The sequence below is a fragment of the Hyaena hyaena genome, unplaced genomic scaffold (genome assembly GCF_003009895.1).
Source record: "Hyaena hyaena isolate Hyena2069 unplaced genomic scaffold, ASM300989v1 scaffold_1852, whole genome shotgun sequence".
Classification (NCBI taxonomy): Eukaryota; Metazoa; Chordata; class Mammalia; order Carnivora; family Hyaenidae; genus Hyaena; species Hyaena hyaena.
In genome coordinates, this window is record NW_024082477.1 from 99,771 (window position 1) to 116,472 (window position 16,702).

At 36.2% G+C, this 16,702-nt stretch overlaps 1 protein-coding gene across 1 annotated transcript in view; it reads left to right on the forward strand.

Moving 5' to 3' along the window:
* PXDNL (peroxidasin like) overlaps positions 1-16,702 on the forward strand; it is a 118,034-nt gene that overhangs the window by 61,441 nt on the left and 39,891 nt on the right. Inside the window, exons 6-9 of the mRNA XM_039225000.1 lie at positions 1,819-1,988; positions 4,351-4,468; positions 11,076-11,245; positions 14,991-15,257. Of these exons, the coding sequence (XP_039080931.1) occupies positions 1,819-1,988; positions 4,351-4,468; positions 11,076-11,245; positions 14,991-15,257 (725 nt within the window). The remainder of the gene's footprint in view (positions 1-1,818; positions 1,989-4,350; positions 4,469-11,075; positions 11,246-14,990; positions 15,258-16,702) is intronic.

The following is a 16,702-nucleotide window of genomic DNA, read 5'->3' on the forward strand; positions in this document are numbered from 1 at the left end:
TTATGTAAGCAATGATGACATCAGGGAAATGGAACATTCCAGAATGTTTGCCAAGGGCGTTGTTGATGTCCTGGCTTTGGTTCAACTCAGAAATCTCATGGTGGTACTGAAATGAGAATTTACACCTTAATATTTAACAACAAACTGCTTTTGATGAAAATACCAGACATTAAACTCAAAACATAAATCAGAATGAAGTTGGACTCCTTAATGTTGAAATAGATCGGTTTTTTAGCAAAGTAGCTGATATAGTAAATCAGTCAGTGACAAGGAACAGCCAAGGACACCGAGCCCAGTACCTTGCTAAACAAGTGCTAGTCCACTGTTACGTCTTATACATCACTCTGGACAAGGCTGAAGGTATTCTCCATTTTGGTTACGGCTTTATTTTCTCTGCTTAGTGTGAAGTCTTAATGGAAGCATTAAGCAAATAAAATCCATACCATTCAGTAACTTTTTAATGAATGTGAGATTTTTTTTTCACCTAATTTAGCAATTTAATGCTGCTAAATATAGCTACTGTTTTCAGTGTGATACAATTTGAGTATAATGTAAGAGCATTTGAGTATAATGTAACAGCATCTATAATATACTTCACGAATTATCAGACAAATCTTTCTTAAATTTATTAAAAAATATATAGTTTTCTGGAATTATAACTTCCAAATCTAGAGAAGAATATTTTTTTTTGCTTTTAGTTTACTATTCCCAGTGACTTGCTATTAAAACAGACTCCTAAGTTAAAACAGCTAAGTGATTTTTAATTTTACATGCAAATTGAGTCTTTAAATTCCTTTGTTTCCCAAATGACTTTTAAGGACATTTTATACAATTATTTTAAAAACATATAGCGTTTTTAATTTCTTAAAAATCACATAAAGCATTAATTTTACAATAAAATTTAGACAGTATAACCCACATCCCCATCATAAATATATTCATATTATTGTTTCATCCCTGGAATTCCCTTGTGCGGAGTGTGATCTCATTACCGCGATAGACAGACTTGTGGATCTCATTTAACTAATGCTGCCCTTTAACCCTTGGGATGGATGGAAGAGATAATTTATCACTTCCATGTCGTTTTTGCTATACATCTTTTGGCAAGAATGGAGGTATATACAATCAATCTCTTTGGTTATCTATCAATTTTATTTCATGAGGAAAAAAATGTGCAGGAAAGTATTTGGAAAGCATTGTAAAACTTCGCAAAAGTGAAGAACTTGTAGGCTTAGATTAGGAAATACCACCAAAAAAAAATGTGAAGGGTCTAGCCATCAATCTGCAAAGAGACACTCCTAGATGTGGACCTTTGTAAAGTGTCATCATTTCCAGTGAAAGCCAGGCCTTTTAGCACACAAAGAAAGAAAATTTTAAAAGTCCTGCCTCTATCCTTTAGGGAAAATTGAACACACAGGGGAACACAGCCCTATCTGTAGTGACGTCAAGGTGGTTTACAGGAGACAAGAGCCAGTCATGAGAGGCAGTTACACAAATCAGACACGGCACATTTATAGGCTTCCTTTGGGTATTAAAGCCTCTCTATTCTTTCTTTTAAGTCACCTCTATGAAAAGGTTAAAAAAAAAACTCACCAAGTATAAATTCTCTGTTCTTAACATTTCAAAGATCTGTAACATTTCACTACGTACAGTTTTAATTCTTAGTCTTCTCCAAGATAAGTAAGTGTTCAGTTTATCCTACAGTCATTAAGGTAAGCTTACAGGTAAGAGTGTGTTTTAGTCTGTGAATTCAGAAGGTGCAAAAAAAAAAAAAATTAATAGTCACTCAACAGTTGTAATTCTTGCCTGCATGCCTAGGCGTCTGGATTCCAATGCTCTAGTTTGTGACTGTGATTTAATGTGGCTGGGGGAACTTATGCGAGGCTATGCCCGAAATGGCCAAACTCAGGCTGCTGCCACATGTCAATATCCCAGAAGGCTCCAGGGACGCTCCATTGCTTCCGTAACAGTAGAGGAATTCAACTGTGGTACGTAATTTTCGCTGTGGGTGGAAAATGGAGTTGTCTTTTGTTTGCCTTTTTCTATAAAGGTTTGTTACACAATATTGCATTTAGAAGATCATAATATCAAAAAATGCTACTAAGAGGGTCAGTTAAGAGTGTGGTTAATTTTCTTTTCATTATCTGCATCTTTATTTAAGGGAGTTTTTATCATCATAAACAGAGCTGGGAATGTCCTTGAGGATCATTTAATCCAACTTTCAAATTTCAAAGGAGACATATTGAGGAAAACTATTTTTCATTGTTGAAAAACACTGACCAGCATTACAGTTTCCACTTATACCTCAGTTATCACTTAAGTGCTAATGATTAATAATTGAGGTTTTTCAACTTTTGATGAAATAATTATTAATATTCACAATATTAATGCAAACTTTGGATTTGTTAAATATAGTTAAAAATTCTGACAGCTTTAATAAGGCTATCAGGCTTTAATTGAAGATCCAAGTATAGCTTCTTAGAACATTATTTGGTTCTCACTTTAAGCTTTTAATATAAATAAAAGAATATCTACCCATATATCTATCTAATCCATATTTATATATAGCTTTAGACATGAATAAATGAATGAACATACATACATGTGCATGAGTGTGATAATTGGGCTCCTTGGAAATTTACTCACATGATAGCTTATAGCAAAAATTTTCTTTCTAAAACCCATTCACCGGTGGCCAATTTTTGAATTTCTCTAAGCAGGTTATTTGGAAAATTATATCAATATGATTTCATTCCATCCAGATTGAGAAGAAATGTAACTTGGTCTTTATTTCCAAATAAATCCCACATTTGTCTGTGCTTTCCATCTTTACTACCAACTTCAAGTTTATGTTGTAGTCCAGTTTGCCTGGAAATTTACAGTACATCTTAACCAGTGTCCTGGCTTTCATTTTCCTCCCTCTCCAATCTATTATTTAAGGGGAGATCTTTAAAAACAGGTATCTGATTATGTACTTCTTTTGCTCTGACTCTTTTATAGCTGCCCACACCTTAAAATGAAATGTGAAATCCTTAACAAGTCACGCTTCCTGTGTGTTGAATCCCCTGGCTCCTCTGTATAACTTTGATTCATTCTTCCTGTCCGTTTGCTCAGTGATGTTTACCCATCATGATGTTCTTGCAGTTAGTAGAAGTTCTTAAGCCTTTTTCCATTTCAAGAACTGTCCACCTTCTTTTTACTCTGTCTATAACATTCTTTTTACACATCTTCTTATAAAGGCCTTTTCTTAAATATGAATTACTTGGAAAGGCTTTGTTTAATCTTGCTCGTTACCCACCTTCTCCCTACCACACACACACTGAGTCAAGTCCCTTTTTATAATCTGTCAAATTGCCATTTATTTTTCTTAGCACTTATCACAGTATATTGTTACACATTTTTGTGTTCATTTAATTTCGGTTGTTTCAGTGAAATGATAACCCAATACATACAGAAATTTTGTTTTGCTCACTATTTCATCACTGGTCTTAGCATTGGGCCTGACACACTATAATGTTCAATTTTTAAAAAAATAAATGTATAAAGGAATCAAACTACTATTCCAGACAGGTTAAGGCCAAGTGTTGATCATATGGACTTTTGATGAAGTGGTTAAGGTTGAGACCTATATAACATTTCACAGACATATTAGATCTGGTTATTTGTTAGTGATTGAAAATCTCAAGTCATGCATTTATAAAAAGAGTTTTATCATTTAGAAAGATTTAGAAAAAATCATGTTAAAATCACTATAGAAAAGTGAAATTCCTTTTCTAACATTGTTCTCTATAATTTAAATTCAATAATATTATTTGATTCATTAAAAACTCAATCACTCAACTTCCTTATTAAAATTATTTAAATGTTTCCATGTTTGACCTCTAATTATTATTTGAGAATGGAAACATTCATTTATATTAATGAGTAATTTTGCTAAACCAGGTTTGAGGTCTAGACATACAAATTCTTATAAATTATATAAAGTGGACAGTTAGATGGCTAATTGTCTAGGAAGAGTGCCTGCAAATTTCAAGCTCAGTTGAAGTACTTGGCTTAAAATATTGCCCCATAAAATCAAACTTCTTCCATAAATATGGTCGTATTGAACTACTAAAAATAAAAGCACAGGGAAATTTATTTAATTTACTTCATTAGAGATTCCTTTATGCACTGAATCTTTCAAATTTCTGAAGTTTTGTTAAATATATGTTTAATGTCTATACTGGTATATTACTAGGTAACTGCAATACAGTCTATAAAACTTTAATGTAGAGGGATATTAAATATTCTCAATCTTAGAATACTATAATTTTGTATCTTTAAAAACACACCAATAATTATTTGTTACAGAGAGTCCACGAATTACTTTTGAGCCCCAAGATGTGGAGGTAACATCAGGAGATACTGTCTATTTCACTTGCCGGGCGGAAGGAAACCCCAAACCGAAGATTATTTGGATACATAACAAGTAAATATTAAGCATGGACATGTGTTGTATTCTCTTTCCAATTTCATTAATCCATTTATCTTGCCTCAACCAGTTTATCTAGAGATGAAATTTCCAAAATTATCAAATTTCTTGGAGATAAAAATGTCTCTTAGCATTCATCTTTTGACTCACCCAAATTATCTGGGGGACTTCTTAAAATTGTTTATTGCCAGGCATTAATGATTGTGAAAGTGACTCAAGGAATTTTGTATTATTTCTAGAAGGAAATATTGGAATAATACTAACTAAACTAGAGTGTTTTAAAATATGAACATAATTAGATATAACCTCATCTTAATTATTTTAGTTTCAAACTAACATTTTACATTGATGTTGCAAATTTCATATAATAAATTATTATAATGTGTAAGTGAATTGGAAATAAAGGATAAGCAAGATTATTTAAAATACTAGTTATTTCTATTCTCATTGCACTATTTGATAAAACATGGTATCAATATAAAAGTCTGAATATAAAATTAAATAGCAATAACGAACTTTAAAAAATAAAATGTCTAAAGAAAGAGTGGGGAAGTGATATGAAATAGATACATAGAATGAAATACATACTTGATACAATTCAATCACAGTACTTGGATAATTATATTATCATCATTTACATTAGTGGTAACTAGCACGCTTTGCATGTGTCTTTCCCATGTTTGCACAAAATTTCATTGATTGCTTTCTGTCATGTGTGTAATCAATGCTATATTTTTATGATTTTCTTCACAAAATATTCTGATATTAAAATGTATCATTTTTGTATATAATTTGAATTTGTAATTCTACTAAGAAACCTACACATGTTTGTAAAATGTGTTTTTAATTCTTACAGAAAACTAATAAGTATAGGTTAAAAATAGCTTGGAAAGAAAGCAATTATGAATACTATTAAATCTGGAATCTGGCCCAGGAGAAAGATTCAATTGATAGAAGACTTCAATTTATATCCATCTGGAGATTGTTCAAGGGTACTTGAGAGATAGAAATTGCTACTTGTAATGTCTTTAAACTGCTTGCTTTGCCTTCTTACAGTTTAAATTCAGTCATTATGTGTTCAAGGTTATAAAGGTACTGAAATAGTATTTAGAAAGGGACAATGAAAAATCATAATGCCTGATGGAATGTATGACATAAGGGTTTTAAGTATGGTGACTAGAGAAACTAAGATGCATTTAAAAGGAAACAAAGAAAATTGGAAAAGAAGGACTAAAATGAAAGAAAGGTAAAGTATAGGCAGAAATTTGTTATAATATTAACCATTTTGCACAGAAGAAAAATAGAGATGAAAGGGAAGAGTTTATACCAAGAAATATTTAACATCAAAGGTCTTAACTTACCAGTTATTTGTCATTGAGTATTTTTTTTAATTTTTATTTATTTATTTTTTAAATGTTTTATTTCTAGGAGAGAGAGAGAGAGAGAGAGACAGCGTGAGCAGGGGAGGGGCAGAGAGAGAGGGAATCACAGACTCTGAAACAGGCTCCAGGCTCTGAGCTGGCAGTCAGCACAGAGCCCGACGCGGGGCTCGAACCCGTGAACCGCGAGATCATGACCCAAGCGAAAGTCGGACGCTTAACCGACTAAGCCACCCAGGCGCCCCTGTCATTGAGTATTTTTTTATATAAAAAGATAATATATAGACTACAAGTGTATGAAACATAAAGTCTAGTGCAGCAGATAATTTGAAGCAAACATTTGTTTCACATAAACTAAGCTATGAAAAAAATACCGCCAATTCATTAGAAGCTACCCAGGTGTCCCTTCATAAGACTCTCTTTTTTTTCCTTCCCCTAAAGTCCTCTATCCGGACTTTAAGGTCCATAGAGCAATGTGTTAGGAACTGATTAGACACAAACAAAGGTAGAATTAGAGAATTAGAAGGTATGTTTGTTGGAGTAAATTACCTTCCAGGATGGTTACAACACATAGAAACTATAATTCAAAGGTCCAGGACATATCTAGTAGGAGTTTCAGAAAGATAGGTTAGAAATAAAGAGCTGGAGTCAATGTTTAGAGAAGGATGAGGACTATTTCAGAAGTGAAAAAAAAGTCATGAGATTTCAGATTAAGAATTGTATTTCTTCCCTACCTGGGTTTAAAAAAATAAATCTATACCTGGTGAATATCAATCAGAAAGTTGAGAGAGATAAAATCTTTGATTCCAAGATAATTTGAGGATTACCTTCAAATGCATAGCAATTACAATGACAGTTAACTGTATGTGGCTAGAAGGCAATAGCATATATTGAAATGATTAAAGGGGGGAAAAATCTAGTTTCCTTCTGTTTTATACTCAGCTAAATTATCTGACAAGTAAAATAAAGACACTTGCAAAGAGTTGAGCCTTACCAGGGGATATTTGCTAAAAGTAATACAAATTAGAGAGATGTGATATGCAAGAAGCAAAGGTAAAAGCAATGTATTTTTAAACATGTTGCTAAATATGAATAAACTGACATTGTTAAATAAACTATTGACCAACTTTAAAGTAAGAGAGAAGTAAAGTATTAGATGATATCAACAAAAATATTGTAAGGAGGACATAATTAAATCATTTTCCATGGCTCATTTTTGAGGTGTAGAATAATATTAACTTTGGAGTTGGAGAAGTCAAGAAGGCTTGGTAAAAATTATGGTAAAATACTAAGAAACAGGAAGAGACTACAACCGTTCATACTAAGAGATGGGAAAGAGTGATTTAAAAAAACTGGACCAGTCAACAAAAGGGATAGAATTAAGATGAAGGAAAGGCAAAGGAAAGAGAAAATGAACAAAATATCTCATCAGAAGTAAGGTTAAATACATTAGTAAAAACAATAAATGTACAGATTGAATAGCCTTTGGAAACACGTAAGATTGGATTAAAACAATCAGCTATGTGTATTTATGTTTATTTAAAGCATGATACTGTGAGATGGAAGCTGGATGAGTAAGCATATTAAGCGACAACGTGTTAATCAAAATAAAGATGCTATATCAATATTAATATCAACCAAAGTAAATTTCAAGAAAAAAATATAATTGCATATCATTCGTAATTGCATATCATTAGGTCACAGTGATAAGGCAACAATTCACTTGGATGTAACAACCATTTTTGATGTAAGTTTGGAGATTCTTTAAGCTTCTCAGGAAGAGGGTAAAGTGATTAACAGAACCTATAAATAACAATTGAAATAAATTATTAGTAAATGATTCATTGAATCCAAAGAGGAGGGAATGCATTCCATCTGGAGAAAGAATGAATAAAGGCAGAGGATGGAAATCATTGTGATTGGATTCAGGAAAGAGGACAGATCATAATTGTTGGAATGAAGGTTTTGCCCATGAGAGTGATAGAAAAATATTAAAAAATAACTGGAAGGCTAATGCCTTTGGCTTTTCATCTATAATCTTTGAGTGCCACTAGAAGATGTTGAGCAAGATGGTCATATGACCTAAGAGGTTTCTAAACCAGCCGTGCTTTTGAAGATATTTTAAATTGGGGAGCATGAATGATAACTTTTTCATCTTCATATTTCTGGTACCTGGCCACAGAGCCTAGTTCTTAAAAAGCACTTTATAAATGCTTATTGCAATGAATTGCCTTTAATAAATCAAACGTATTTACTGGCACATTTTCAAGGAAAACAAAAATCTGAGAAAATTCTATTTGTGCAAACCTTTGTGATTTTACATATGATTGCTACTTGGTTTGCATCAAGTTGACAATGTGATACATATATTGAAAACTGAAGACCTGCTTTGAACTTTTGAAGGAACATCATGATTCACGAGCAAACAATTTTATCAACATAACCAAGGAGATAGGAGCAAACAGAGAAACAACCAGGGAAAGGGATCTGTGCATTGTAAAGTCATGGGTTAGATGTGCTGCTGTTGCTTTTATACCATTTTAAAGCATGAAAATTGATGAATTCTGTTGCATTGTCTAGCCGGAAGACAGATATCATGTACACATTTGGTAACTTTGATATTTTAGGATTCAGTTTGTAATATGTGTGTACAACGATTTTTACTATTTTTCTGCCCCTTCTCCTCCTCCTCCATGTCTTTCACTTCCATCTCCTCCTCCATTTCCTTTTGTCCAAATTTTCCATCACAGGGAGGCTGAGGCAAATGCTGTGTTTTTACTAGTCTGTCATTTTACAAGATTCTACCTCCATGAAGGAAGGGACTCTGTCGTATCATTCCCAGGATTTGGGAAGGGTAAAATTTTAGTTCATTATAAAAGGATACGACTCAGGAATAGCCAGATGGAAGAGACGCAAAGGGCAAAGTTGGGAAGGGGTGCAGACCTTCTATGCTTTCTGAGCTTGACACTCCCCAAATCTCTGTGTTTACCAGCTTGGAAGCTCCAAGAACAAATTTTAAAGAAACTAAATCATCTTTGGAAAAGATGCAATTCCATTATTGCTGGTGTGTTTCTTTGGGAGCCGTCTTTTTTTTTTTTTTTAAGTTTATTTATTTTGAGAAAGAAAGCATGTACCAGTGGGAAGGGGCAGAGAGAGAGGGAGAGAGAGATGTCTGCACAGAGCTGGATGTGGAGCTCAATCTCATGAACCATGAGATCATGACCTGAGCTGAAATCAGGAGTCGGATGCATAGCTGACTGAGCCACCCAGGCACCCCTTTTGCAAGTAATCTTAATTGGGTTGAAGGTTAGATGATTTTAGAATTGTGTTTAAAATAATCAGCTTTAATACTAAATGAGACTTTGGAATTTGTGCACTGAAAGAAAATGTGCTTTATGTTACACTGCGTAGTCGTGGTAGTTTATATTTACAAGACTATCCATCATCTAATTTCCTTGCCTACACCTTGCATGGCTGACCATTCAGAAGCACTATCGTTTTTCCTAAAGTGAATATCTTCAAAAATAGCAACTTGAAGTTCTCACTAACTGGTAGTTTTTCTTTTTCCTTTAAAAAAATAAGGTTACTTATTTTGTTTTTAAAAATTCTTTTTTTAATGTTTATTTTTGAGAGAGAGAGAAAAAAAGATAGAGTGCAAGCAGGGGAGGGGCAGAAAGACAGGGAGACAGAATCTGAAGCAGGTTCTAGGCTCCAAGCTGTCAGGACAGAGGGTGACACAGGACTCAAACTCACAAACCGCTAGATCATGACCTGAGCCAAAACTGAGTCAGATGCTTAACTGACTGCACTACCCAGGCACCCTAGTAACTGGTAGTTTTTCTTAAAATTAGGCTTTTCAGTGGGTGAAGAAGAACAGACTGTGTCTGTCTGAAGTGTCTTCTCCTGTGCTCCACTCTAAAAAAATGAATGTGAAATATGGCTATTGTGTGGCTTTTTATCCTTTGTGACAGAAACTGCTGAACAGGGATATTTATCCATCTCTTTAACATCCATCTCTTTAACATCCATCTCTTTAGTTTTTATGTATATGAAAATAAGGTGAGTTATTATCCTTCAATGATGGCACATATTTAAATCAGTAGACAAACTTGGAAGCTGTTCACTTTGTAAAACAAATTAAAAAAAAAAAAAAAAAAAAAAAAAAAAAAAAAAAAAAAAAAAAAAAAAAAAAAAAAAAGAGAAATGAGATCCCCTCAATGGACTCTTTCCTCTCTAAAGGGTGTTATTGACAGATGACATATAGTAAGTATTTAATAAATGCTTATTGAGTGATGAATGTGGGGGAGGGAGCATTTTAGGTTTAATAAATTTACAGTGCTAAGCATACTCATATGAACATCTATTCCTCCTCAGACATGATCATGAAGGATTTTTAAAAAGGAAAAACTACCATGATGAGACAAAACCTTCTGTACAAACTTCCAACATATGTTTATGTGTCCGTAGCTTTGCATTTACTGCTAGAGATAACCCAAAACACCATATTATTGATCTCTGAACCTTCTGGGTGATAGTCTTCCCTACTATACTAAATGGATCTACCATTTAAATGGACAAATGGCATTTTCCTAGTATTTCCAAAATGGTCCAATTCAGTTAAGAGAGCCTAACATCCAATGACTGGCTGAATGGGTTATGCTTATTTAATGCCGTGTTGTGTAATTTTCCATGGCTTTGAGCTATGTTGTCTTCAATATGAATATCTTCCTACTCTTTCACAAAATGTGAATGCTTACTGAATGACTCACAGAAAAGAAGTGCAAAACTTACATATGATCATGTGATGATTCCTCTTTTTTTTTTAAATAGGAATTCAGAGGTATAACAATGTGCAGAAATATCTTTCATTTGGATAGATGGCTTTAGTGTTGAATTCATAGATGGCATGAATTTAATCATGCCAACTTGGAAAGCAGGACATTAAAACCTCCTTCCTTTCTATTGTGTCTTAACTCAAAACCTGTGTTTACAATACAATCTCAGAAATGGGAAGGGGCAACTAGGATGTAAATTAAAATCTTTTGGATTACTAAGATAATTTTAGTATATATGCTGCCGAAGCAAGCACTTACTAAGATAATTTTAAAAATTAACAAGTCAATATACATGAACCATATTTATAAGTTCCTATATTTTCCATCTTATTAAGTGTTTTAAATATGACTGGGGTTAAATAACATGTATGTGAAAACGTGCATTTCCAGCCATTCATTGGATTTGGAAGATGATTCTCGACTTAACTTGTTTGACGATGGGACACTCATGATCCGAAACACTCGCGAGTCAGACCAAGGTGCATATCAGTGCATGGCCAGAAACTCAGCCGGGGAAGTCAAGACCCAGAATGCCATGCTCAGATACTCCAGCCCTCCAGGTACGGCTTTTTTCCCTATTGAACTTAATGTAAATGCATCAGTTCTCTGTCAGTTATTTGCACTAGAACGTGACTTACATTGCTTCTTTAAAGTATGGAATGCTGGGGGCACCTGGGTGGCTCAGTCAGTTAAGCGTCCTACTCTTGGTTGTGGTCAGCTCAGGTCATGACCTCACAGTTTCCTGGCTTCAAGCACCATATTGGGCTCTGTGCTGACAGTGGAGCCTGCTTGGGATTCTCTGTCCCTCTCTCTCTGTCCCTCCCCTATTCACGCTACTTTTGTCTCTCTCAAATAAATAAACTTTTAAAAAATAAATAAATAAAGTATGGAATGCTTAAGAGTGAAACTATTGCCATCGTTGATCACTTTCTAACCTTTTACAGAAACTGTTTTTTCTCTTGAAATTTTTTTTAAATGTCCTGCCTCCATTCTGTTCTTTCCTAGTCACCACAGGTCTGTGCTAAGACTGTCATTCTCCTCTTGGTTACCTGTCTAGCTTCCTCAGAAGATGACGCAGCATCCTTAGACAGAGGGAGTCAGCCGTCCCGAGGCAGGACTATCATCATTTCTAACACACCAAATATTTACTGAATGCCTACTGAGCTTGGTATTGAAGATTGTGTAGTTGACAACCAACACTCCTTTAACTTTCTGTGAGCTTTGCTTTGCCGTAATTTCAGTGGCTTATATAAACCAGACACAATAACTGTGGCAGACGGGTAGTGATATCATTTTGAGAAAGATGATGGAAATAGTGAGACTCTATTTCCACAGCCCTGAGTCTATAGTCTATTAGGCAATGGATTCCGTGATTAGCCATAATTCAACAAAATGATAAGTTTTATGATAGGTAAGGGAAGGGGATAGAAGGATAAAGGAGAGTTAGTTGTGTGCTGGTAAATGTTAAAGAACTGGCTCTGGGGATGAGGGGGAAGCCCTGATTTGCAACATTTGCCAGTGACTGACATGACACTGAATTTGGCATTGGGAAGAGATGTGTATGCATAGCATTTCTACCCTGTAGACACAGAGATGTAAATAATCTCAGAGCTCTAGATAATAGTGAAATGTGAAATAATTACAAGTGGTAAGTGTCAGAACTTATCTTCAACATTCATGAGGTTTATTTAGTTGTAGTTCATGTAATTTAATTTTTAACAATGGCTACGTTTCACAACCATCTTGAAAAAGTCAAAAAACTTGATAACCGGCCCTCTAGAGCAGGCTCCGGCGCACCCCTGACAGAGGAAGAGCACTTGGAGTCAACTGGAGATCTGTGTTGATTCCAGAAAGGATTTTCCAGGACCAGAGACATCTACACTGCAAGCAAGAAGTAGGAAAAGCCAGATAAAGAGGGTTGGAATCTCATCTTAGTAGAAAGAGCAGTAGACAGAGCAGGACACATTCAAGACTTGGAAGTTCTAGATGCCTGGAGGAGACAGATGCAGGATTGGGAAATCCGTGAGAGTTGATGGGCTGCAAGGCAGAGTTGAATCATTCTTGACTGTACTCTAAGTGTGATCAAAATTAGATGTTCCTTTTAAAAAGATCTCCCAGGCTGCCGTTCAGAGCCCAGGCAGGAGGACGGAGTGAGGTGTGGAGGCAGGCAGGCTGTGGCGATGATGCAGAGAAGAGGAGTGACGTTGGATGGGGCAGTGACAGAGGGAGTAGAGAAGACGCCCCTGAGCTAAGAGTTACTCCATCAGAAATGGTGCATTTGAGTCAGCGATGGACCGAATATGGGAATTCCCTACAGAGTTCTTCAGTAATTTCTCATCAACACACCCACTAGCCTTTTCCAAAGCGTCATCCACTTTGCCCTCTAGGTCAAGCCTGACTGCACACGGGAGTACTTCTACTTTGACTTCTGGGCACCACTTTCTCCTGATCCTTTCCTAAGGTCCTCTCCTTCTTTCCCAGAGTCTTCAGCCTGCCTCAACAGTGCTGTTCCCCCACACCCTCCAACACCCACCCTTCCTCCAGCTGGCTTGCCCTAACCACATTTCTTTCTCTTCCACTGAACTCTTTGTGACTTTTGAAGCAATTCCCAAACCTTGAACTTGAATCATTTCTGTACACCTCGAAGATTTTATTGCTGGTATCTTTCCTGGGATTTAGATTGATCTTGCCGCTGCCTTCTTGCTCATTTTCACAGGTCAGTTTTTACCTCACTCAGACCCTTTTGCCTGCACTTCATCTCACGTTCGCCATCACTGTTGATACTAATATCCTCCTAAAACTTCAGATTCAGCCTCCACTGCTATCTTTTCTTCATCAAGTCTCTAGAAATTTGGTTCCAAGTTGTATCAGATTATCTTCCTTTACATTTCCACTGCCATTGATTCGCTTCAAAAACCTTTTGTACCTAAATTATTATAATAGCTCTTTCCATTTTTCTATAGCCCTTTACATCTTGTGTAATATAATGATTTCCAACATATGTTGTTCTTCAGACTATGTGCCTTGTCTTCTGTTCTCATAGCTGAAGCATAAGCTTACAAGGATGTGTGTCTTTGTATCTTTTCAACATCTAGAACATTTCATCTACCTATCTACCTTAAGGCATTCAGTATTATTAAAATTAAATCTTGATTGTTGAATTAGATTAAATAAATTTAACTCTATTCTTCTTGGTATATTTATCTAAGAAATTAAGAAGCCCCCCCCCCGCAAATTAGACTCAACAATTAGGTATTTTTAACACCCAAGTAAGTCTTTATTTAACACCCTAGTAAATCCTAAGATTTCTAGGAAAGATGAAGCTCTTAAGAATCAATGAGTGGAACACCCTATGTGGAAGTCCAAATTTCATATTTACAAGAATACTTAGTATTGTATTATGTTTGGCTAAAGGTGTCAGAAAACTTGATGAGTTATGGCTTAAACACACACACAGTGTTGTGTGTGTATGTGTGGTTTATTCATATGCGACAAGCGGTGAGGGAGTCAGGACAGAGCTGCCTCGTTACCCCAATGCTCCAAAGATATCTTTCTGTTCTTCAGTCCTTTGCACATAGACCTTTTTCTCCCCTTCATGAGTGTCACCTGTTGGTATGAAGTTGGCTCCTGGAACCCAAGAGTCATGCCCAAATGCCAGGTAGCTAACAGAGGAGGAGCAATGACTAATTAAACCACTCCTTTATCTGAGAAGGGCACTCTTCCAGTGACACGTGTCTACATCTTGTTGGCAGTAAGTTCCCTTAACTGCAAGATAGTCTGAAAAGGGGATATTTTTCAATGGGAACACTTGAACAGTTAGCCCCTGAAATAAAAATAATGGATGTGCAATGATACATCACAGCATGGAGGGAAGCAGTCTTTTAAACAAAGTATATGTTTATATCAAATCCAGATTTCAGATCCAGATATTTTAGGGGCACCTGGGTGGCTCCATTGGTTAAGTGTCCGACTCTTGATTTCAGCTTAGGCCGAGATCTCCAGGTCGTGGGATTGAGCCCCCCCCCCATACTAAAAATGGAGCCTGCTTGGGATTCTCTCTCAATGTCTCCCTCTGCCCCTCCCCCACTTATATACATGGATGCAGATGCGTGCTTTCTCTCTCTCTCTCTCTCAAAAAAAGATCCAGGTATTTTAGGTTTAATTATTTGAGAATTGAATGTATGTATAAAATGTCTTAGTATAAAGTCATTTTGAAAGTGACAAAAATTTAAAAACCACAGTATGGAATAAATAAATGTTAACTGCTACTGGCTGTGTTTTGTTTTGTTTTCCTCTTTCCTTTAGCCAAGCCCAGTTTTATAATCCAGCCTCAGGACACGGAGGTTTTAATTGGCACCAGCACAACTCTGGAATGTACGGCAACGGGCCAACCACACCCCCATATCACCTGGACAAGGGGTAGCGGAGAGGCCCTGGACGGGTCCCGGCATCTGGTCACTTCTGGAGGACTGTACTTACAGAATGTCACCCTGCGGGATCACGGTCGATTTACCTGTCACGCTGAAAATAATCAAGGCTCCGTTCAAGCTACAGCAAACATAATTGTACAAGGTATGGGAGCAGGAGGTCATGATTGAAATGTTCCTGCTGCCACACTCAGAAAATTATTTTTCAACTTCAAAAAATAATGTCATGTAAATCAGTGAAGAGATTTTTGTATTTGCCATTTAGTTTCTGACATAATAGAATTTTCAAAACTAATCTGCTTCACATGAAAACTTGCATTTATTTTTACTTCAGTCTTTATCCACATGCTGTAATCAACCATTAGCAACAAAAGAGATGAAGTCATTCATCTGGCAGCGAACTGTCGAAAGATATTTGTGCTTCAGTATGCCTTACGGATGTAGAAAAGACACTTCAGATATGGATGTGAAAATTCTGTGCCCTCTGTTCATAGTCACTTACCAAACTTGTCTCCTCAGCATAGCTCAGGAATACACTGATGGCTCTTATGAGCCTGGCTGTGTAACGAAAGCAGTAATAAAACTATTCTGAGCACCACAAATAGTTTATATGCACGGGCATGCAGTCCTGCTGCACAGAACTTGTGTTTTCATGCTATGCTTTTGTTATGAACCCGGGCTGCCCCTCCCTTTCTGTTGTGGTGGTTGTGAGTTGGGGTGTGGGTACAGGCTCACGTGTGTGCACACATGCATTCAGTGCTCCTTGTGGGCTTAGAGGTGTAGTAAACATCAGAATATAAGTCTTCTTCAAATAATGTCAAAAGTCCTATATCCAAAACCGTTTTTTATCAGCTGTCAAGAGTACAATAATTTACAGTAACACATTTTCAGGGCTTCCTAAAGCCATGAACATTAAAATCAATTAGGTAAACGGGACGCCTGGGTGACTCCGTCAGTTAAGTGCCTGACTTCGGCTCAGGTCATGAGCTCACAGTTGATGGGTTCCAGCCACGAGTCAGGCTCTATGCTAACAGCTCAGAGCCTGGAGCCTGCTTTGGATTCTGTGTCTCCCTCTCTCTCTGCCCCTCCCCAGCTCGCACTCTGTCTCTGTCTCTCTCAAAACTAAATAAATGTTAAAAAAATTTATAAAGGAAGTTATTTTATTTAACATATTTGTGTAAGATGTTATCTATCAAAAAGCCAGACCCTGGGGAACACGGAACAAAAACTCATGAGTTGGGGCAACTTTGGGGCAGCAAGTGCTGGCTGCTCGGGCTGGTGCAATGGGCCCTCTGGAAGGTACACCACTTCCTCCATCCTGGGGTTCCAGCATTCAGTAAATGTTTTCCACATTGCTTTTGCCTAACACCCACTCTTTAAGTAGCTATAGATCAATAATTTCTTGTTTCCATTCAAATGTCTGAGGAAAGAATTGTGTTTCCCCTAGAAATGTTAATACCATGAAAAACATTTTCTATACTCTAAAAAGGTGTAGAGATGAAATTTTTTTCATGAAGTCCTGGGTAACTCCTGGGGGAAATTACTTTTAAAGGACTCAAACATTACTTTTAGGCTTTCCATGTGTCAGGG